General features: G+C 40.1%; 1 protein-coding gene across 7 annotated transcripts in view; it reads right to left on the reverse strand.

Moving 5' to 3' along the window:
• NCKAP5 (NCK associated protein 5) overlaps positions 1–24,980 on the reverse strand; it is a 605,695-nt gene that overhangs the window by 86,836 nt on the left and 493,879 nt on the right. For all 7 annotated transcript variants that reach the window (XM_042855509.2, XM_065560497.1, XM_065560500.1 and 4 more), the window contains 2 exons: positions 5,894–5,998; positions 2,603–2,794 (listed from right to left, as the gene is read on the reverse strand). In XM_042855509.2, the coding sequence (XP_042711443.2) occupies positions 2,603–2,794; positions 5,894–5,998 (297 nt within the window). The remainder of the gene's footprint in view (positions 1–2,602; positions 2,795–5,893; positions 5,999–24,980) is intronic.

Below are 24,980 nucleotides of genomic sequence, written 5' to 3' on the forward strand. Positions count from 1 at the left end.
CCCAAATCCCTGCCCTGAGCCCCCTGCCTGCACCCCAATACGCTGCTGCACCCCTCCTGGACCCCAACTCCCTGCCCTGAGCCCCCTCCCACACTCCGCACCCCTCCCTGCACCCCTGCACTGAGCCCCCTCCTGCACTCCACACCCCTCCTGCACCCCAACCCCCTTCCCTGAGCCCCCTCATACACTCTGGCCCCCTCCTCTGCCCCAACCCCTTGCCCTGAGCCCCTTTCTGCAAACCGCACCCCCTCCCACACTGCGCACTCCCTCCCACACCCCAACCCCCTGCCCCGGCCCTGAATGACATTTCCCCACCCAGATGTGGCCCTCGGACCAAAAAGTTTGTCCACCCGTGCTGTAGGCCCTTGTGCCAGATAGCTTAAAGAGTTAAGGAGGCCTGAAGTTTGTTCGGACAGCTCCTCTCACATCCTCACATTTGCCCCCACCAAACTCTAACAAGTTTGATAATCATTTAAAGGGATGGGGGGAGAAGAAGAAGAAGAAAGGCAAATAGTTCAGAAATTTCCGACCGCTCCATTCTGCTGGGTAGGAAAGATAGAAAATGTGGCAAAAGACCAGCTTGGCTTAACCACGAGATCTTGCATGATCTAAAAAATAAAAAGGAGTCATATTAAAAATGGAAACTAGGACAAATTACTGTATAAAGGATGAATATAGGCAAACAACACAGGAATGAAGAGGCAAGATTAGAAAGGCAAAGGCACAAAATGAGCTCAAACTAGCTACAGGAATAAAGGGAAACAAGACGACTTTTTATCAATCCATTAGAAGCAAGAGGAAGACCAAGGACAGGATAGGCCCACTGCTCAGTGAGGAGGGAGAAACAGTAACAGGAAACTTGGAAATGGCAGAGATGCTCAATGACTTCTTTGTTTCGGTCTTCACCGAGAAGTCTGAAGGAATGCCTAACATAGTGAATGCTAATGGGAAGGGGGTAGGTTTGGAAGATAAAATAAAAAAAGAACAAGTTAAAAATCACTTAGAAAAGTTAGATGCCTGCAAGTCATCAGGGCCTGATGAAATGCATCCTAGAATACTCAAGGAGCTAATAGAGGAGGTATCTGAGCCTCTAGCTATTATCTTTGGAAAATCATGGGAGACGGGAGAGATTCCAGAAGACTGGAAAAGGGCAAATATAGTGCCCATCTATAAAAAGGGAAATAAAAACAACCCAGGAAACTACAGACCAGTTAGTTTAACTTCTGTGCCAGGGAAGATAATGGAGCAAGTGGTTAAGGAAATCATCTGCAAACACTTGGAAGGTGGTAAGGTGATAGGGAATAGCCAGCATGGATTTGTAAAGAACAAATCATGTCAAACCAATCTGATAGCTTTCTTTGATAGGATAACGAGTCTTGTGAATAAGGGAGAAGCTGTGGATGTGGTATACCTAAACTTTAGTAAGGCATTTGATACGGTCTCGCATGATATTCTTATCGATAAACTAGGCAAATACAATTTAGATGGGGCTACTATAAGGTGGGTGCATAACTGTCTGGATAACCGTACTCAGAGAGTAGTTATTAATGGTTCCCAATCCTGCTGGAAAGGTATAACAAGTGGGGTTCCGCAGGGGTCTGTTTTGGGACCGGCTCTGTTCAATATCTTCATCAACGACTTAGATATTGGCATAGAAAGTACGCTTATTAAGTTTGCAGATAATACCAAACTGGGAGGGATTGCAACTGCTTTGGAGGATAGGGTCATAATTCAAAATGATTTGGACAAATTGGAGAAATGGTCTGACGTAAACAGGATGAAGTTTAATAAAGACAAATGGAAAGTGCTCCACTTAGGAAGGAACAATCAGTTCCAAACATACAGAATGGGAAGAGACTGTCTAGGAAGGAGTACTGTGTAAAGGGATCTAGGGGTTACAGTGGACCACAAGCTAAATATGAGTCAACAGTGTGATGCTGTTGCAAAAAAAGCAAACGTGATTCTGGGATGCATTAACAGGTGTGTTGTGAGCAAGACACAAGAAGTCATTCCTACTCTGTGCTGGTTAGGCCTCAACTGGAATATTGTGTCCAGTTCTGGGCACCGCATTTCAAAAAAGATGTGGAGAAATTGGAGAGGGTCCAGAGAAGAGCAACAAGAATGATTAAAGGTCTAGAGAACATGACCTATGAAGGATGGCTGAAAGAATTGGATTTGTTTAGCTTGGAAAAGAGAAGACTGAGAGGGGACATGATAGCAGTTTTCAGGTATCTAAAAGGGTGTCATAAGGAGGAGGGAGAAAACTTGTTCATCTTAGCCTCTAAGGATAGAACAAGAAGCAATGGGCTTAAACTGCAGCAAAGGAGGTTTAGGTTGGACATTAGGAAAAAGTTCCTAACTGTCAGGGTGGTTACACACTGGAATAAACTGCCTAGGGAGGTTGTGGAATCTCCATCTCCGGAGATATTTAAGAGTAGGTTAGATAAATGTCTATCAGGGATGGTCTAGACAGTATTTGGTCCTGCCATGAGGGCAGGGGACTGGACTCGATGATCTCTCGAGGTCTCTTCCAGCCCTTGAATCTATGAATCTTGTTTCAGATGAATTGGGTTAATAAATGAAACAAATCAATTTGCTTTACCCTTTTACTCCACGTCTTTCCATCATTCCAAGTGTAGGAGGAGCCACTGGAATATTCACTGCAAGCACTTGATAGAGAGAGTTCACTGCTACTGCAACTGCTCCGGGGATATAGGCGACTGGGCCCTGTCGTATTTAATTGACTCTGGCATTTCAAGGCAGGTATACTGGATTTCACATTCTGCTGGCATTCCTAAAATACAAGAAGAAATGCAACAATCTTATGGGTAAAAACAGATCATTTTCTCTTCTACCTGATTGATTTAGTTAATAGGGCAAAATGCAAGTGTGCCATTTATACTTGCATTGTATTCCTTTAGGATCTGGTAAAAAATAATGAATAGATGTAAAATAAAAAGAAACAATTTAACGTTTAGCTTTATTAGAACAGAAAAAGTTCTCAATCCCTCCAATTCTTTTTATTTATTTACTGTGGCTTCAGTATTCTGCTGGTCTTTTTGCAAGAGTATTTTGAGTCTGTTTGAATTCTGCTGTAGATATTAGCAGCATGCTCCAGTAAGATATCACAAACTAAGTTATAAGAGTACAAGTACATCTTGACAACTGCATTATAGCCCCACAATGTAACAGATGAGGCTCTACCAACTGGACAAGGTAAATTAATTTAGTGTCCCAAACAGAATGTCCACCGAGAATGGAATCTCTCCATTACAGTCTAATTCTGGTTTCCTATCTAGTCCAAAGCTTTGTCTAAGAAACTCTCTGATGTAGACAATCCATCTTTGTGTCACTTTCAGACAGCTGAAGCCTCTTGCTTATGCAATTTATTGACACTTTATGGCTGCCTTTAGTACTTGGGTAGTTATCGCCCCTCTCCAAATGCAATTTCAGCTGACTGTGACTAAATGCCAGCTTTGAGGAAGAGAGTAATGAAGAGCAGATAGCACGTTAGGTAAAATATTAAACCTTTGTAGGAGTATCTAGGATGTGATTAATTTGTATTCAAACTAGTACTCTTGTGCCTAACAATGCTAGACTTTCTTTAACATTAAGTGCCTGCACTGTTATGTTGTTATGATGAGATCCTCTAATGCCATATAGAATCAGAAACTTTTTTAATTACCAGGAATACCAAAGAGCAACACTACTCCATTTTTTCTGAAAGTTGGCTTAGAATTTCATTAAAACTATAAAATAACCTCACAACCAAGCCTTAAGCAATATTTATTGATTTCCATTCTTGTTTATAGCCTGATGTAGTTTTGCTTAGATGGGTGTTTTCACATTTATATCCCAATAGGATACAAACAAATCTAAGGTTATATAATACATGAGCAGCTGGCAAAACTGTCAAATAGATTCAATGGATGTATAAAATGCCTCATGGAAATCTTTGGAAAATATTCAATTTAGAGACCGTTCTCCATATACTCTGTTCCATGCTGGGTTGCTTTTTGTGTGTGTGATTTCCCCCCATTTATTACTACAAAGGCCGTTTGGCTGAGAACACGATTTTTATTGCTGAGGAGTTCGTCAGCTACTGCTGCTCATTCTTCAAGTGACATCATAATGCTCTGTCTGTGACAAACCTAACTACATGGCAAATCATCGCTCCCTGTCATGGACAAAACCCCTGGATGGGAAAAATCAGTCAGCAGTAGCAGCAGCGAGTTTCACCTCAGGGAGTTATCGACACGTGTTCTAAGCAGTGAAAGGGGTGCAGAAGGACTAGCCTTCAAACTCTCCAGAGTGCCAGGTAATACACAGAGCACAGGCTTCTGCATTTCTGCAATAGAGTCCTTTGGCTTTGTTGATACATCTCTCTCTCTTCACCATTGGCATCATTCACTCCCTCTGCTGTCACTAGTTCCCCCTGCTATGCCTGCATGCTCCCCTACAGGTAGAAGGCATGGAGGCCAACAGTAGCATTGATTTCTGCTTATTATGGCATTTCAGCTGTGGTGCTAGATAAACATAAAATGTTCGGTGACTGCACTCTGAGTTCCACCCCATATAACAGGCCAGACATATCCAAAGTGCCTAGTGCCTGCATGGAAGGGCTGCTGTAGATTCTGGGAAAGGGAAGCACATAGCATGCTGCAGAACCCTCACTCCCCTCCCACCACCTTCTGCTGCTTTGGGAGCCTTCCCATCCCATCCTCTTTTCCCCTTTGTGCCTTAAGGAGGAGAGGGACATCAGGTCCTATGATTTCAGACTAAGAAGCAGATGGACATCTAAGCAAAAAATATTTTCATGTAAATACCGTTAATATTTACAGCAAGTAAGAAAACATGAAAAATATAGTGTACATCACTAGAATTCTCTCTAAATAGAATGTTCTCCAAACTTTCTAAATTTTAAAAGGAGGTTGGGTTTTCCTTCTATGAGCTGTCTAATTTTTTTAAAAATTCTGTTTAAAAAACCTTTAAAGATTATATTTATGATGCATTAATTACATATAGTTAACTTGCACATTGGTTAATTAATTTGAATTGCATAATCTGACTTTTTCCCCCTAATCATGACGTCTAAACCATCACCTTTAATGAAATTAGAGTACAAAAGCTCTCTGTATGAGTATAATTTAAACATGTAATTGTTGTTAGAAAGGAAAGACAACTGAATGAATCAAACAATTGCAGAGAGAAAACTGCATACTTAGAAAAATCTAACCTGAAGGCTAAATTACAGATTGTATAGAGGGTCATTAACATCTTTGTGAACCTTTGAAACAATGGCTTTCCACTAAAATATGTATTATTATAAAGCAGATTACATTTCTGATGACACTTTTATACTTTAAGATGAAAGGCACAGAAAGGCTCAGTTTTCTGTTCTCATCCGCTTTATTTCTCTCTCTTTATGTGACTTTTGTTTTTAAAGCTACTTTTCTCTCCGTCAATGAAACATGAAAGCCCTACTGGCTAAAGTTTTGCCAAATAAGCACAAAGCTAACCCCATCTTTTAAAAAAAAAAACTGCAGAGACCATGAATTTTTAAAAGTTCATACATAATATATCATAAAAGTAGGATGAATAATATGGTGCATGGGCTTTAATAAAAAGCTCCTTGACCATTTCTCAGAGATTTTGAGATGTAATCAATACCCAAAAAGGTATCTTGGGGACATTGTCAAGATTTATGCTTTTTTTGCACAGAGTGACACTTTCTGTGTACTATATCAACCTGAGACATGATATTGAATTTCAGAGAACAGAAGAAAGGAAAGTATTGTTATCTGTCTCAACAATGGCTCACCCATGACATCGCACTTCACAGACAGAAATGAGTGCTCCAAATGAGGCACTCAAAGACAGCACAAAGACTCACATGAATCTGAACACCAGTAGTTCGTGATTGTATCAAACTTCTGTTCCTTTCTACATCTGAAAGCAAATCCCCAGACGAGAGATCTAAGATGCGTGAATGCAGTTTCTGGCAGAAGAGAATGACCAAAGCATAAACATTTGACAAATATGCAACAGATCAGCATTTTAAAAATTCCAAACCGTGCAGTTAAATTTCAAAGGAGAATAAAACCCTGTGGTAAAAGAGCATTTGTCCTAATTTGAAAGTTTTCCGTTTTACTGCTTACTGAGTCCAGGACCTGACGCACCAAGATTTTTCATCCAAAAAACCCTGAACTTTTTCTCCCTGAGACTGTTTCACAACTTATCATGATTTCACATGCAACAATGACAAAGTAATAGGACCACAATCATATGTATCCATAGAGTCTGGCAAGTTTGAATTAAAAAAGTATAAAAATGAATGATGAAATTAACATTTATAAAGCAATCAACACATTAACCTTGTTTTATTTAGCAGTTGCTACAGCCTGAGTGAATGATTATAAAAGTGACCCTATTTCTAAACGGCATTGATCTTGTGAAGCCCTGCCTTGCACACATTTTAACTCAAAGTCATTAATGTCATCTGTTAGGAACAATTAATATGAATAGAAAATAATTGCATCAGGGAGCAAGGGACTCAGAGGATTTTGCGCATTAATATTCACATGCTGTTCAATTACATATGCAGTCCTTTATTTCAGTTTTGCTTGGAAGGCCTGCTAACCTGGTGCCATTTCCCCCATATTAATCTGTACACTAATTACCAAGGCTTTCTGTATAGAATAAGTCTGACCTGTTTTAATTGCAAATGTATGATTTATCTGAATGTTGTTTCTTGACCAATGACTTCAAAAGAAAAAACAGCAATATCTGCTGTCCAGCTGCTCATGCGAACCAAACTTTTTGATCAGGGCTGGCTCTGGCTTTTTGGCCGCCCCAAGCAAATAAATAAATAAACAAATAAATAAACGGGGAGGCCAGAACGGCAAAGCAAAAAAAAAAAAAAAAACCAACCCTGCGGCGCGGCCGGAGCGCGGGCGTAGGGGGACTGGCGGGGGGGTTGGGAGAGGGAGCGGGCGGGAGAGAGAGAGAAGGGGGCGGCCAGGGCTACAGCAGGGGCGCTGCCACGCGGCCCCTCCCGCTGCGCCACCTCCTGCCACCTGCCGGGAGGGCTCCGCTCCGGTCGGCGGGGAGGGAAGGAAGAGGACTGCCCTGCAGGGCACTCTGGTTCTCCACCCCGCCACCCCCTACAGGGCGGCCGGAGCGGAACAAGAACAAAAAAAAAAGTGGCCGTGCCGCCCTAGGATTGGGCAGAATGCCGCCTCCAACAATCTGCCGTCCCAAGCACCAGCTTGCTCAGCTGGTGCCTGAAGCCGACCCTGTTTTTGATTATAGATACTTGGGATCTGATCCATAGTTCACTGAAATATATGAAAAGGTTCCTATTGACTTCAATGAGCTTTGGATCAGGCCCTCTGGTAAGATCCTGCCCATCCTCGCTGCAACCACGGAAGAATCAAGAGATTGGAACTGCTAAGTTCATGTCGTGCATGGCTGTGGGTGTTGGAAAGGGGTGAAGGAGAGGCTGCAGAAAACCTGCCAAGGAAACTTGGTACCCTAGGTTACGCTGTGTAGGACACACCCTATGGGAATGTGGAGATGGTGCAGTGGGGCAAGGCAGTGGACCCAGAAACTGTTTATCCATGGGTCCACAAATATTAGTATGAGGGGGAAGCAATAGCTTGCAGCCGCTAATCCTACCTATATCCAGGTGGAGCAGTGGCAGAGCAGCTCTACACAGGCTTCTGCAAGCTGGGACTGAGGCTTCAGCTCAGCACCACACGCAGTGCTCAGCCTGCTTATCAGGCACTCACCTCTACAATTTCTTCCTCTGGAGAATGAATCATCCAGAAATAGACATCTCTGCTTTAAGCCTTTGTTGTTCACAGCCACTATTGCAAACTGACTTCTATTCCAGGCAATTTAGTACTTTTAACCACTAATTATTAATTTGGGAGTAATTTTGCAGGAGTTACATAGTCATTTCATTTTCATTCAGTGTGTTGTTTTAACTGGTGCTATCCTGTTTCAGTAAGATTATGGGAAAATGTTGAATAGATGCCACAAACACTTTGCATTCAGTATATTTTTCATTATAAATCTTTACTACACCCAGTGTACATGTCTTTTAACACAGTGTCAGTTATATCTATTCTCCAGTTATTGAATGTGAACCATTTAAAATATTGTTATTGTAATTGCAGGCTGATGTTTGCCCAAAATTTAAATACTGACTAATTACACCTTTCCAAGCTCACAGGTTTACAATGAACTCAAAGTTAGCCTTTAACTGAAAGTCTCCCAACTGTATAGTTGAGCCACCAGAAAATTCAAATTGGTTCAGACACAGGAATCTTTGATGCTATGCAAAGGTGTTGTTAGGTAGGGCCCTTTGAAAAGGGATGTCTTTCCTCCAAAGAGACCAATTTTCTGGTCTCTCCTTGCAGAGGATTTTTAGTGCAAGTTTCTGTACTTTAAGTCATGCATTAGTCTGGAAAATTGGGGATGTGTGAGGGGAATGGACACTAACGTTTATTTCCCAAGAAAACATACTGGAAATACGACTTCAGGAGTTTTACATCCTGAAGACTTGCTTCAGGGTTTGTCAGTCCCTAAAAGTATTTTGAAAATAAATATTTTATTGTACATGAGTTAGCAATACAGATGGCGGTAAATAAAGAAGTGAACAATATAATTTGTTATGACAATAACTATCACATGAAACTAAGTACATCGCTATATCATTCTTGTGAAACATAATGCCAGCTCACTCAGCAAGAAGAAAATAAAATCAAGAAAGAAAAAGAAATAATCGCTCAAATAACAACCTAAAATTAATTTTAAAAAGTAAATTGTTAAAAGTTATAAATTATTGGGCTTAATACAGGGGTAAATGGGTGGCATTTAATGGCTTATGATATACAGGAGGTCAGACTAGATGAGCTAATGAACCCTTCTGGCCTTAAACTCTATGAGCCTTTAAATAATAAAAGTAAATCAGCAAAATAATAGAGAAGAAAGAAAGGAAAGTGGGTTCTCAAGATCTATAATACCACTACATATCTGTATCAAATAGACAAATTAAGTAATTATCATACTGGAAACGTTCACCATCACACAAATCACAAAAGAATCTGGGGGTTATAATGGATCACAAATTGAATATGAGTCAACAATGTGATTCAGTAGTGAGAAAGGCTAATATCATACTGGAGTGTATTAACAGGAATGTCATATGTAAGATACAGTGGATAATTGTCTCACTCTTCTCAGCTGGAGTATGTTTCCAGTTCTGGGTGCCACACTTTAAGACAGATGTAGACAAATTGAGAGAGTCAGAGGAGAGCAACAAAAATGATGCAAGGTTTACAAAACCTGACCTGTGAAGGAAGGTTAAAAAAACTGGGTACGTTTAGTTTTGAGAAAAGATGACTGAGAGGGTAACAGTCTTCATATATGTTAAGAACTGTTATAAATAGGCTGGTGATCGATTGTTCTCCATATCCACTGAAGGTAGGACAAGAAGTAATGGGCTTAATCTGCAGCAAGGGAGTTATAGGTTAGATATTAGGAAAAGCTTTCTAAGTATCAGGCTAGTTAAGCACCGGAGTAGGCATCCAAGGGAGTTGTGGAATCCCTGTTATTGGAGGTTTTGAAAAACAGATTTGACAAATGCCTGTCTGGGATGGTCTAGTATACATAGCCCTGCCTCAGTGCAGGAAGCTGGACTAGATGACCTCTTGAGATCCCCTCCAGTCCTACATTTGTAGGATTCTATGAAATCAGCTGTAACAGATACATAGCCAGCAGAACGACCTACATTAACAAAGTTTAAAGAAGCAGAACAAAGTTTGTATTAAGATAATTAAGGAAATATAGCCACACAGCAATGAAACAGTAATTATAAAGTAAAAATGTCAGGAAAATAATTTCCCCCTACATTCATTTCTTTTCTCTAAGTGATAAAGTATAAAAAAAAACGAAGAAGTATAACGTTGCGTATTAAAAATGTCAATACATTTACAAAATGAAAAAATATTGTACAAAATGTGACTCCCTCCCCCCCCCCCACTGATGACTTCATCTCACCTAAGCTCCAGTGACATGATGTAAACTATACTGTATTGATCATGGACCTTCTCACATGATACACTTGTTTACATTACAGCATCTGTGTAATGATACCTCTGTGCTGAAAATAATTTGATTTTTAAAATATTGTTGATGCCCTTGGGTGCAGCAGAACAAAATAGAGTACAAGAGGAGATTATTCTTCTTGGACTCTGTGTAATATGGAGAACTTCCATGCATGAACTTCCCTTGCCTAAACAGGAGAGGCAATCAGGTGCATATATACATATATGGAGATATACCTATCTCATAGAGCTGGAAGGGACCCTGAAAGGTCATCAAGTCCAGCCCCCTGCCTTCACTAGCAGGACCAAGTACTGATTTTGCCCCAGATCCTTAAGTGCCCCCCTCAAAGCTTGAACTCACAACTCTGGGTTTAGCAGGCCAATGCTCTAGCCCAGGGATCGGCAACCTATGGCACGCGAGCCGATTTTGAGTGGCACGCAGCTCCCTGCCGTGGTCCCGGCCCCCGCCCCACTCAGCCCCCCCCCGCCCACCGCTCTCCCCTGCGGGGGCAGGAGGCAGAAGCTTGGTTCTGCGACAGCCAAGCTTCCCCCCTCCCCCGCTTTTTCCTCCAGAGTGGTGCTTTCCTGCCCCTCCTCCTCTCCTTCCCTGCGCCAATCAGCTGATGGCTCTAGCGAGGGGGAGGGGGAAGAGCGGCAGTGTGCACACAGCTCCGTAGAGGATGCAGAGAGAGGTAGGGATGGAGCCTGGGGGAAGGGGGTGGAACAGGGCATATCCCTTCCAGGGGCTGCCATGAGCCGCTCAGGGTAGGGGGCTGGGAGCACCCCCACGAGCCGAGCATCCCAGCCTTCTGCCCTGCACCCCCCACACCCCTCAGCCCTGAACCCCCCCAACACACACACAGCCTTCTGCCCTGCACCCCCCACACCCTCAGCCCTCTGCCCTGACCCTTAAACCGCCCCCATACACCCACCCTTCTGCCCTGCACCCCCACACCCCCAGCCCTCCGCCCTGAACCCCCCACACCCCACAGCCCTCCGCCCTGAACCCCCCCCACCCCAACACACCCCCAGCCTTCTGCCCTGCACCCCCCCACACCCCCGCCCTGTACCCCCCACATCCCAACACACACTCAGCCTTCTGCCCTGAACATCCTCCCCCAGTCCCTCTGCCCTGACCCCTGAACCCACCCCCCCCAGGTCTGGGGTCCTGGCCGCAGGCCCTGCTCAGCCCACTGCCAGTCTAGGTGAACAGAACACCAGGCTGGCAGCGAGCCGAGCAGGCTGGTGGCATAAGATCAGCATTTTAATTTAATTTTAAATGACGCTTCTTAAACATTTTGAAAACCTTGTTTACTTTACATACAATAGTTTAGTTATATAATATAGACTTATAGAAAGAGACCTTCTAAAAACGTTAAAATGTATTACCAGCACGCGAAACCTTAAATTAGAGTGAATAAATGAAGACTCGGCACGCCACTTCTGAAAGATTGCCGACCCCTGCTCTAGCCACTGAGCTATCCCTCCCCCCATGGCATCACCCTTATTGTCCTTGAACTGCTGAGGAGTGAGGCATACATGCATGGGAATGGGGCAGTCCTGAGCTGGGGAAATACATGTTATCCTCTCACCAGCTCCTATGCAGAACACTAAGGAACGTTAATACAGCACACGCTGTATCAATTTTTTCAGAAGTTTTTCTCTTTTTTGGTTCCAAAGACCCTATAGAAATAAAAACTTTTATTAAAGCAAGTTTTTATTTCTATGGGATCTTTGGAACCAAAAAGAGAAAACACTGTGAAACAGTTCTATTTCCCCATACCAGATAATGTGACAACCCCACCCCCAAAAAACCCATAATAAACACTATGATTTGGTACATAGTTTATTTAATAGGAGTTCCTAAAGATAATGTCTCCATTATGGAACTGGATCCTGCTGTCTTTCTGGGCATTTCACAGAATGCACAGAAAGGTTTTCAGGGAGACAGGGGACATCTCATATCTGTTCCTTGCAAGATTAGCTTGATTTAGAACTCTCATCAAATACTACTCAACCAAAATATTCAGCATGTATTCTTCATATGCTTAATACTCAGAAAGAAGGGGCAAATTATGTGTAAGGAAACACTGACAATAAAAAATGTAAAATGGATTTCAGCCTCAGAAAGCATTAATGGATTTCAGTTTTACACAAATTAGTGTTTACAAACACTGGCATATGGTGAAGATTGCCTTCCAAAGAGACCAGCAAAATTGGTCATGTATTGGAAGTGGGCTTTAACTAAAGAGCAAAGAAAGTGCACTGAAAACCTCAAAGATGCTTTAAAGTGTTTTCTTACAAAGTGATGCTATTGGAAATGGTTCTTACTGCAGATCTCACTGTTTTTAATTATAATATTATAAAATGTTGGAAAATGTCTAAGAACTACTCTTTTTGATCTAAAAAATGTATGAATTTATTATTATGCATAATTGTTAGCTATACATACTTACTTATTTCAGATCTTGGAAGTTATAAATCTAATGGAACATTGAGAATTAAGTCCCGCTTTTCTACTACTTAATTACTGTACTATAAACAGAACTTAATATCCATTGCAAAATACTGTTTAATCTAACTTTTTCAGTACATAAACAAGAATGTTTATTTATTTTCTATTTTCATAGTTTATAATGGCAATACTGACTTCCATGCTGGTCATTTCCCCCTAGTTAACCAGGTGGGTTAAGGACTTGCATTCACCTCCTCTCACTGTTTATGAATTACCAGGAAATGCAGTGCCACAGTAATGCTGTTCTGTTTGCATATGCTTTTTCACAATTCTTTTCATACTGACTACTGATATTACCTAATGTCATTTCAAGGGCACTGCTTGGTCCAAATTTTCAAAGTTCTTATCTTCCCAATTCTCTAACAACATCCTTATTATTTATCCTGACAATCTACCCTCACCTCCAACATATGCCATTCCTCTTAATGATTTGGATCTGTGCAGGGTCCAGCTTTGTAGAGGCCCTTTCCCAAATGCCAGTGTCCACTGTCCTCTTTACCACTTTTCAGAGATCTTTCTACAAGAGTTGAAGTTCCCCAAAGAGTATTAATGGCACATGTCTATTTCATAAGATACCTCATCTGCTTTTGCTCCAAAGTGGAGACTGAAGTAATGCGACTTTCCACACCAGTAGTTCCAGTTTCTGGGAAATAAAATGTGGTCCTATCTTGTAGGTTGCACAGAAAAGGTCCAAAGGTATATCTCACTAATTTCTGTGCAAAGAGACCATCAGTGGAGGATGAGGAAATAACCGCATGACTCTCAGTAGCAGAAAAAAAGTTCAGTTAAAAAAAAAAAAGCATTTTCTGGAGAATGAACATGAGGATTGGAAACTAACTTTTCTCCTGATCTTCTCTGTTAGGTGCCTGTAGCATTCTGAGTAAGTGTCCACATTTAGGATAGTTTCCAGCCCATGTTTACTGGAAGTAAACCATGCACTTCTGCATTCTGCATAATTGGAGTTAGATCTTTGCTTTTAAATGTTGGCTGGGTGGGTGAATATTGTCTACAGATACCCTTCAAATGGCATAGAGTACTTTGAAACAAACATTTGGACACACACAGCTCCTCAGTCCTGAGGACACATAAGACAGAGCCAGATGCCAACCAGTCAATCTGTATCTGCAGAAGTCTCCCTGTCCATCCCCATCCCTGACATTTCCCCATCTTGCACCATCAATTGCCAGGGAAAAAAAAAGTGGGGTGCTTGTGGAGAGTGTGCATGGCCAGAGATGTGCTGACCTAAACCCTATCCTGGCCCCATTATTTGGATGCAGAACAACCGAGGGGCTGAAAAAGAATGACAAGTTACTCACCTGGGGCAGCTGACAGAACATATGATAGGGAATAGATCCACCAGGGGCTCAAGTGAATAACTTCTTCAGCTCACACCTGCATAGCAGGCCCAGGTTTAAGCAAGGTACAGTAAAAACCAGAGTAGGAAGCTTACGCTATCTTAAAACAATTCTAATATTTGCTTGTGACCTTACAGTATTTGTATGGCTGAATAAACCTTTAGATCATTAAAAGTCATTAATAAACCTTTACTCTGACTCCACATTTTTGGACATGCAAATATTTGTAATCTTGTATGACTCTAAGGCACCATAAAACTGATCATAAAGGGGAATGCAAAATGCAAGAAAAAATTGATGAAAATTAGCTCCATAATGTACAACCTTTTGTTCTTTCTACTGCTCTGAGTATTGGTTCTAACAGGACAAGCAGCTAATGACGATATTTGGTGATACTTGTAAAGGTCTATTACATGGAATCTGTTGTCTTGAAAATGCAATGAATGCCTGTCGTCTTACCTCCCATGATATTTAATACCAACATCCACCTTATCAGTGATTCAGGTTTATTACTTTATTCTTCTCTATAGCCTAACTGGTAGATTTAATAAAATTAGCTTGCCTTACAGTTTGTATCTGCAGAGTTGCATCATTATTTTCCTGTAGCTTCATCCTTATAGTTGCTCTTTTGTTTGTTTTGTTTTCTAACCTACAGTAAGTGAACCCCAGGATATGAAATGCCTCATAGTGATATAAGCAAGCAGTTGGAGATTGTTATTTATTGGTCTTACAAATAGCTGTTTGAAATGTAAGGAACAAAATTACAAGCTTACAATATTGCTCAGCATTAACAGTGGGGAAAGTTATACACAAAATAAATATTAAAGGATTAACTGTAAAATACAGTTCAGTAAGCCAAATAATTTCTTAGTATAAAAAAGAGCTTCTAGCTATTACAGAGAATTCATCAAGTCAAGTGGATTTTATTTTGATTTTCTATTAATCTAGCAAAAGTATTTCCCTGTTCAAGTTTTAATTTGTTTATTTCTGATTTCCCCCTCCCTCCTGTCAAGATGAAGTTGTTAAAAACTAAGTCTGGAGACACAAAAGATGCCAGACTTTAAATTCAAACCCACCCTTAATAGGGGCTTGTCAGTTTTGCTGGCAAATCCTTCAGGCGAGTTTACTGAGACTTAACTGACAACATTCAAGACAAAGTACAAGGATGCGATATTACAAACATTTGTATGGAAGATTAGGGAGTTACAGCTACGTCAGAAAATCTTGTTAACAAGGCAAATCCACCACAAAATATAAAACAATAGTTTTGTGTTTGCTTCAGATTCTACAGGCTTGTTACACTTTGTTGTAATCAAGCCTTTCAAAGATAGGCAAAAGCAGTGAATTAGATTCCAAAGTACTGAGAAAGTTGAAAGCAAAAATTCCTAAATGTCCTAGAGTGTAAATTGTGAGGTATTAAGCACATATTTGATGCATAAACATAAATAGCATAATCTCTCTGTATTCTTCAGTTGCCTGTGTTACTATAAGCCTAAAATTATTCCTCTTCCAAATCCCCCTAGTTTTATTAATTTTTATAAACTGCTTTAAATAAAAGCTACACTGAAAGATTTAATGTAATCCTCTCTGATCCTTGCTTTCATTTTATAACTATATCAGCGTTTTCAAGTCTTGAGAACTCCAAAATATTAGTTCTCATTTTAATAGCATTAAGTTAGGAGTATGTAAATACAGCAGCAACGATAAAATCAACTAATTTGTTTTCTTGGGAAAAATATGTATAAAGTTCCCTATGGTTTATAATTATTGTTGAGTCAACATTTTACACCAATAACCTGGTAATCAGCTAGCCAAAAGGTAAATGATTACTGCAATTAATTATTTCATTGAGTTCATTGAAGACTCCTTGAGTATTTCATGACAGCATCTTTCCTGAAAAATGCATTCTGAGGTGTTCAACCCTCCTATGAAATATCAATCTTCACTTTCTGTGCTCATTTGTTTCACATAAAAAGCAGTAAATACTTTTCATAAATACTTTTCCATTGATCTAAAATGAATGAAGTAAATTTTCCTCCCACTTTATTGTGTGATGGCCAAATCACACAGATGTAGCAAGTTATGTGTATATGAAAAATTGTAACATAGAATTCTGCAAGTTATGACATCTTATCTTTTTTGATTAGTCACAGTTTCAGAGACTTTTCATTTACATTTCAGGGTGGTCAGAATCACTCCAGAATACCATTTTATACTTCTAACTTTTATGACAAGGAAGAACTATACCATTTATCTTTTATGACCTGCCTTACAGAAGATATCTGTACTTTAACACAAAAAGGCAGGCCTGCCTTTTATTCTGCCAGGGTGCCCAAGTGCAGTACTTTAACATATGAATGTGAACTGCTTCACTATTGTTTAAGTTCCATCTATAAAATATGCACTGTATAAAATAGAAGTTATTTGATTATATACGATTAACTAATTTCATAATGTGAATAGGTAGCTTATATCAGGATAGCCAGTGATATATTATTTATAGTATAATGTCGTGTTGGCCTTTGTCTTTGTGATTCTTATAGTTTTAAGCTTCTTTTCCCATTCACTTCCTGACTCTGTCACTAGAACCAAAAATCATCTAAAGGAATTAGGCAGACCTCAATACGATCTTGTTATTGACATTTATGTTGATCGATGTTGGCTCTTACAGAATTGGAATCTGCAGATCAATTCCCTTATTAGATTCTTTCTCACTGCTGCCATGATCATTTTATCACACAAGCTGCTGCTATCAAATGCTGTTTTATCACTTTATAATGGGATAAGCTAAAGCTTTCCTCCAGCATAGAGTTAGAAATGAAAACTGTTTTGAATCTCAAGACCATTTCCTCAAGTATTCAGAAATATCCTAATCATTATGTATATTTTAAAAGTGAATTTAAACTAAATTCACATAACCCCCACAAAATTATTTCCCATGCTAAAATTCCAACTTATTTCCAGGGGAAAAAGTTAATTATTAAGGGCCAGAGACTGGCATGAATCTCGCTCACTCTTCTTCTGTATGTTGAGTCAGGGCAGTAAGCGAGCCTAGGAATGAAGGGATTTTCAGAAGAGATAATGTCAGGAACAAAAACACTGATGTCTGGAATGAAAAGAAGCACATAATTCTCTTTCTTTCTCACACACACAAACAGGGCACAGGACAAAATGTATATACAAGGTTTGTTGCAGTTTTACATCTTTAAAATGTGTATGGATAATGATATAAAATGCACATGTGCCTCTGCAGGAATGGCATTCTAGCTCCTGTTAAGAGAGGAGTTCCTCACATTAATTTAAATCTCTGATAAAATAAATTAGCTTTTTTATTGTCAGGTTGAACTATGAGACTATGATTGTTATGTATTACTTCAATCCAGGCCTTAATGGTATTTTAGCCCTGTGGTGGGCAAACAGAAACTATTTCAAGCCTTCCAAAGGCTATTAAAACATGTGCAGATGTCTGGAAAATTAATACTATTATCTAACTCTAACCTTTTGCCTGTAGGAGGAAAAGGAAAGACAAGGCTCAGGGAAGATATTTTAGATCAATACATGGCAACCGAGGAAGGTAAGCACTGCTTTGCTAGGAATCTCAGAGGCAGCAAGCTGGTGTCCCAAATAAGTGTTATATTATGTATTCTCAATAGATTCCTTCTTGCATAGTTTTAGCTGAAATCATTGATTTATTCTATAAAAAAAATCAGAAGAGATAAGCATCATTTTCTATAACCTTCCCTCACTGCAGTTTCTCAAAGTCCAGCATGTTAGACACTGAAAAGATTCATTTATTTACATGACAAGAACATGAATTTGTCAACGTTAATGTTGAACAAGCCATCTTTTCCTTTCCCAAAACGTTCTGCATTTTGAAAAATGTTTTTGTGTATCTTATAGAAATGTCACAAATGGTGGGGCAGGTTGCTGGGGGAAGGCAAAGGAGTAACAGGATTTCCACAAAATGGCCTCATTCCTACTTTCAAGGGTTTCATAACTTTTTAATAAAAGTTCTCTTTCCAACACTGATCAAAATGTAATGTTTTCTGCTCTCGAAAAGCAATTCCAAATTTTGAACTTGTATAAAGGTTCTGTTAAAAAGCCTTAGAGGTGTGGACTGAAGGTGTTTTATTGAACACTTTTTCTTTAAAGTATCTTTTGGAGGATGGACAAACTGGTTTGGAAATAATCAAGGGCAGTCACCCAGTTGGTATAAATTGTCAGCTTTACTGCTCCAAGGGCTCCGTGAATCTTTTTTTGTCTGTTTCTACAAATGAAAATTCTGAAGTGTTCAATTAACTCTTTTTTCCCCAACTTTTTGTTAAGGTCCTCGAAGTCCCAACATAGAGTGAGAAAATCTAATCTTGTGGAATTTCCAGCCCAAGGCTAATGACCTCATGAAACACTTATGCACTTTCCCAAAATTACAGGACAGTAAACATTTGCAGGATTGGACCCCAACTTTGCAAACCCAAAGCCTTGAATAAGCATCCCAACTTTGGCTGTTTATCTGAACCAGACCCAAATTCAGCATCTTTAAGGTTTAATTGTCCTGTTCCAGTGGTTCTAATGAGAGGTTTATTCTATAGATTACAGGATTAAGACTACTGGATTAAGCAAAGAAGTGGGACTCAGGAATTCATGATATTTAGCCTACACTCGTTTCTGACTCCTGTATGGACTTGAGTATGTCACTTAACTCTCTGCTTCCCCATCTGGAAAACAAATATAGTGATACTTATCACAAAGGAGTGCTGTGAGTAGAACTGGGAAAATAGTGGAAAAATCGATTCTCTAACTTGTTCCCTAAATCTGATTCACTATTTGATTCAACCAAGCAAGGTGCCTTTTTAAAATTCCCTTTTCCATGAACATTCAAATAGCTGGGTTTTTTTCTCAGCGTAACAATGGAGCTTCTGTTCATGTGCACAAGTGTATTCAGATGCAGATATGCACATTCACACCAGAAGTCTTTGCTTAACCTCATGTTTAAAAACTGGCGTTGAGGTTTTGGGAATGAGGATATTAGAAGGAAGAGACTGGGGGTATGTCTACACTTAGAAAGCTGCAGCAGCGCAGCTGTAGTGCTTCAGTGGAGACGCTAGCTATGCCGACAGGAGGGCTTCTCCAGTCAGTGTACCTGCCCGAGAGATGGTAGTGAGGTTGATGGAAGAATTCTTCCATTGACCTAGTACTGTCTACACCAAGGGCTAGTTTGGTATAGCTACATCCCTCAGGGGTGTGGATTTTTCACACCCCTGAGAGATATAGCGATACACGTTACTAGTTTAGACCAGGCCTGAGAGAATGAGAAAGCCAAACCAATCATTTTCAATCAAGGGTGTGATAACCCAGCAAAAGGAGAAGTAAGCAGAAAAGCATAAAGGGGCATAAGCTAAACAGCAGGTTTGTTTTTTTGTTTTCTGAAGTCTTATTTCCTGCTCTGCTGCTCTCTTTAAACTTGCCTGGAGATTCTGAACATGTTTCAGACTCTGGAACAGAGATTGTGTGATGTGACTAGCTACTGAGATGGAACAATTACTCTATGGAACTACAACTGTACATAGCATAAGATGTTGTGTATTTTACTGGAGTCATATGGAAGCTCTTTGGCATGATTGGGTGGGTCTGTTGACCAAGAAAGGGCTATCCAGCCACACTCCTGCTCTGAGGAGGGAATGGGGGACCAGAAAGCAGGGGTGTCACTTGGTGTAGAAGGGAAAGCCAAAGATCAGCCACAGCAATTATTCGGTATGATTGTGACAAGAAAATACTGAATCTAAAATCTGCTGAACAGCCAATACATCTGACTTGTCTTTCCCATCTTCACTCAGGAAAGACTCTACATATTTTTAAATCTGGGTCCATGTAAGCAGACAGAAATAATCATCTATCTTTTGTAAAGAAAAAAGAAAACTATTTAAACAAGATATGTTTATTTTCTGCTATGCTTTTCTCTCTAAAAAACTCCACACCCTCCCTGAGAGACTCAGCACCCTCAAGTTATTTGTCCAGATTCTTGTTTATGGATGACTCGGTCATTCAATCAGAGAACAGACGGCATACCATAGCTGGCCAATCACACAGACTGAACACAAACCCCCATATATCAAATACTCAAGGGACCATTGACTAGGAAGAGTTCACAAAAACCCACAGGGCAAAATAGGTTCCTTAAAAACTATTTACAAAACAATTATGAATTATGAACAGTACGAATCAAAACCTGTTCCCTGACAACTCCTGGAGAGGAAAAGGCACCAAATCAGACAATGAATTGATCATAATAGTGTGACCAGATCTATTGGGAGGATTAACTACATGGTTTTTTACGGTGATTTGAAGATGACAAGTGTTAAGCACTATTATTGAGTCAAACTGTGATCCTGCAGTAGCATGGCAATCAGCTGCACAGACATGGACCTGCTCATTCCTGAGAACAGCCAGGTTAGGTGTGTAAGGGAAAGGGGAAGAGAGCCTCTGTGCCTACATGGTGGTTTGGACCAGTGCTCACCACCTACAATGAGGAGTATTGTGCTGTTCCTGACTCCCCTGTCTCTTTGTGCTGGGCTTGCAGAAGTCAATGCAGTGCTAAAGTTGCAGATCTGCCATGGACTTGGCTTGGGAGTAGACAGAAGGACCAGGATTAATTCCCAAAACTGATACCTTGGCACAGAAAGAGGATAGTGTTACAGGAGTCAGGTGTTTTCCCTTTCCCCCTCACACTCTGCTTCTAGATGACTGATCCCATTTTGGAGCTGTTGTAAGATAACCATCTCCAGCTATGTGGCCTATTCAATTCCACAGCTTTTTGACAGCTGGGGCAGCAGAGAAGCAGTGTCCCTCCATCGCCCCCTTAGGGTTTAATGGAGTCACAAACCTGCATCTGGTTGTGGAGCCTTATGAATCTATACCTGAACAGGAGGAGAGAGTGCCAGGTTTTGCTAAGGATTCTATGGCCTTGTACCTCTAGCTAGCTCTTCTCTGTAGAGAAAAGCAGGGCCAAAATTTGGTCCATGAAATAATATTATGTGGATTAGATTTTCAGAAAAGATCAGCTCCCATTTTGGGACCAAATAAGTGTCCAGAATTTCAAAGGTGCTCAGCATATTGACTGAGCACTTGAAAATCTGGCCCTGAGCTCTTTTGAAAATCCGGTCCTACGTGCTATTATATGGAAGACCAAAATTAAAGGTTAATTCTATTAGTTATTCCCTGATGGGCTGGGAACGACTGGTAACATTGTATAGGCAACTCTCTGTCCCTTAAGGAAGGCCATATGTCAGGTTACTGTCAAGTAACTCCCAAGGACTGGTTTACAGAATAGCATTTAAGGTGTCCTTTAAAAAACAAGGTTATATTCTTCCTCAGGTACATGTACAATATCTGAAGTCCATAGACAAATGTACAGTATGCACAAGTTTTATGTACACTGGAGGTGGACATATAAGGAAGAATTTTAGTCAACAGAAAATAAAAGGAAACTTTAAAAGGATACACATCAGTTTTTAAAACAATAGAATACTAAAGTTTAAAATCCAAGCCCTACAAAATGGGTGTAGAATAAAAACAATACACATCAATGACTTTGTAGTTGAGAAAGACTAAAGAGTGGGCATCTCTCTAAGATTTCTAAAGTGCTGTTATTAATTCAAGATGTCATTATCCTGATATGCTGGTTTCCATACTTCAAATGCAGTCAGCGAGAGTTTAATTCATAATGTTCAAGATGCCCTTGTATTCCACACAGGACACAGACAAATCACCACTCCTCCCAGTAACCTGACAAAGGTGAGTGACTAATGAAACATGGCTTGCTCATGTTTAGAGACAGAAATTAATTTTAATACCATCTAAAAATGCAAAAAAGTGAGTTAAGTCTAGCAATATGCTGCAAAATGTTTAATAACAAAGGTAACTTTTCCCTTCACCCTGCTCTTATCAAGAAAGAAGACATGTGGTAATTTAAGAGTTAAAGCACTAATGGACTCTTCAGTTTCATTGAGCATCTATGTGCTGATTTTATCTTGCAATACAGTATTTCACATCCTCAGCAAAGTCAATAGAGATTTAGTCAATAGTGTCACAGCCTTTGGATGAGGATCTGAATTTTACCAGTATCAAACCATCATTACAGAGGATAGGTCATATGGGAAAGAAAGGAGCACATTAGTAAAATTCAATACAAAAAGATTGGGTTGTTTGACTAGCTGTTTCATGACTCATTATGGATCACGTTTCACTTTAAACTACTACCCCATCTCTTCTTACTACTGTGCAATATATATAATAGTATACTAAGAATACAGAATATATGCCAGGGAAATGATTTGTTTTGTAATAGATGGGAGCACAAAATCTTATAGAATAATCTTGTGTGTTAAAATCACTTAACTTAACTTTAGTTGGATTCATCTGGTAAGAATACACGAAGTTTAATTTAAAATCCCTAGCAAATCACTCTGACTTGATAAAAGTTTAAAAATCTTAAAATGTAATCAAGAATAACCTTTACTGGCATAGACATTTTTCGATAACACTGCTCTACAGCCAAAATGCTTCTGAAATAAATGTAGTCAAACTTTACTAATTCTGGGTCACTGAGAACGAAAATGATGCTTAAAATTGTTGATTGGCTCTAATTTTCAAGATATGCTATTGGGTCAGTGTATACGACCCTTGACTTGGGAATGGCGGAGGATAAGTGAGTTATAAAGGGAAGGGATCTCAATTTAAACTAGAAATGACTAAAATACATCTTTGACTGGATCTATGAATAAATCTATGACTGGGTTTGGACAGTACTTGCTTTTTAGGCAAAACAATGAATGATGCAATCTGAAGCTGGTATTGCGTCATACATTATATGAATTGCATCATGTTATTCCTAGAAGTCATGGATGATGCAATCATAACGAAGCTTACATCACTCTGCTGAACAAATTGCCCTATATCAGCTCTAGAAATCATACAGTGTCGTGCTTTCTTATTTGTCAGTGTTTGATTTTGCAAAGGGACACATTTCTGTTTAGCCAAAGTGAGCAGAGATGCCTCATACTTGTGTGAACAGTGCAGATAACTTCTGCTATGTTTGTGGTGAAGTGACTTTTGCATCACAAAAGCGCAGTAGAACCACTATGGTTAAGAAAGCCTATCACCTTTATTTTGGCTGCAGAATTGGAGATCAGGACAAGAGGTGGGCCCCACACATATGCTGCAACACTTGTGCAACAAATCTTCGCCAATGGTTGAACAGGAAAAGGAAATCTATGCCTTTTGCAGTGCCAATGATTTGGAGATAGCCAACAGATCATACCAGCAATTGTTACTTCTGCATGGTGCCTCCAGTTGGGAAAGGTGTGTCAAAGAAGAAAAAGTGGACTGTGCATTATCCAAACATTCCATCAGCTATACGCCCAGTACCCCACGGAGAAGGACTGTCAGTTCCTGATGCACCAGAATCCTTCTCACTTGAGTCAGACGAGGAAGAGGAAGAGGATGAAACTTCTGGTCCTGAACCATCAATGTCACAGGACCCACATTTTCTCCCATCCTCCTCCTCTGAACCACACCTTATAACACAAGGTGAACTGAATGACCTTGTCAGGGATTTGGAACTACCCAAGAGTAAGGCAGAGCTGTTGGGCTCCAGACTACAGCAGTGGAATCTCCTGGCAGGTGATGTTAGGGTTTCCATGTTCCGTGACCGTCAAAAGGATCTTGTCCCATTCTTCTTCATGGAAGGTGAACTTGTAGCCTGCAACAACATCCATGGTGTGATGGCAGCCCTCAACATCGTTCACGATCCAGATGAGTGGAGACTGTTCATTGATTCATCGAAGACGAGTCTTAAAGCTGTTTTACTGCATAATGGCAATGTTTTGCCAACAATTCCAGTTGGTCATGCAGTCCATATGAAGGAAACCTATGACAACATGAAACAACTTTTGAGGTGCATAAACTATGACCAACATCAGTGGCAGCTTTGTGGCGATTTGAAGGTTGTTGCTCTCTTGCTTGGTCTGCAGACTGGATATACAAAGTACTGCTGTTTTCTCTGTGAATGGTATAGTTGTGCAAGAGATTCCCACCACATCAAGAAAGATTGGCCACTCCGACAGTCATTGGAGCCTGGGAGGAAAAGTGTTCAGCATCCACCACTTGTTGAATCAAGGAAGATTTTGTTACCACCCTTACACATCAAGCTGGGTCTGATGAAGAACTTTGTCAAGGCCATTGACAAAACACAAGCAGCTTTCAAGTACCTCCGTGGAAAATTTCCAAGGTTAAGTGAAGCTAAGATAAAGGAAGGTGTCTTTGTTGGTCCTCAGATTCGTGAACTTCTTCGAGATGATGCATTTGACCATGCACTGCGTGGCAAGGAAAAGACGGCATGGAAAGCCTTCCAGTTAGTGGCAATACATTTTCTCGGAAACAACAAGGCAGACAACTACAGGTTGTTGGTGGAAAACCTCCTCAAGGCATACAAAAGCCTTGGTTGCAACATGTCAACCTTTTTTGCACTCTCATCTAGATTTTTTTCCACCTAACTGCGGAGCAGTGAGCGACGAGCACGGCGAGCCATTTCACCAGGACATTGCAACAATGGAGAAACGCTATCAGGGCAAATGGAGCCCATCAATGCTTGCAGACTATTGCTGGACAGTGACAAGAGATGCTCCATTTAATGAATACAAGAGACAAGCCAAGAAGCACCGAGTAGATGCTGAATAGGACTAAACTATGTACATAGTAGTTTTTTGCCTTTTGTTTCATAATAAATTTTATTTATATAACCCTTTTGCTGATTTTTAAAGTGTTACATAAACAGGACAGGTGAAATATTATCATGTAAAGCAACCATAAACACATGAAAAGACGTAGGTTTACAATTTATGATTAAAACTCTACTATCTACACAATATACATATACATAAAATGTAAAAACTTAAATATCTTAGAAACAGTAGCCAATCAGTTGTTTTAATTGTCATATTT

This window comes from Chrysemys picta, chromosome 11 (assembly GCF_011386835.1).
Source record: "Chrysemys picta bellii isolate R12L10 chromosome 11, ASM1138683v2, whole genome shotgun sequence".
Taxonomy (NCBI): Eukaryota; Metazoa; Chordata; order Testudines; family Emydidae; genus Chrysemys; species Chrysemys picta.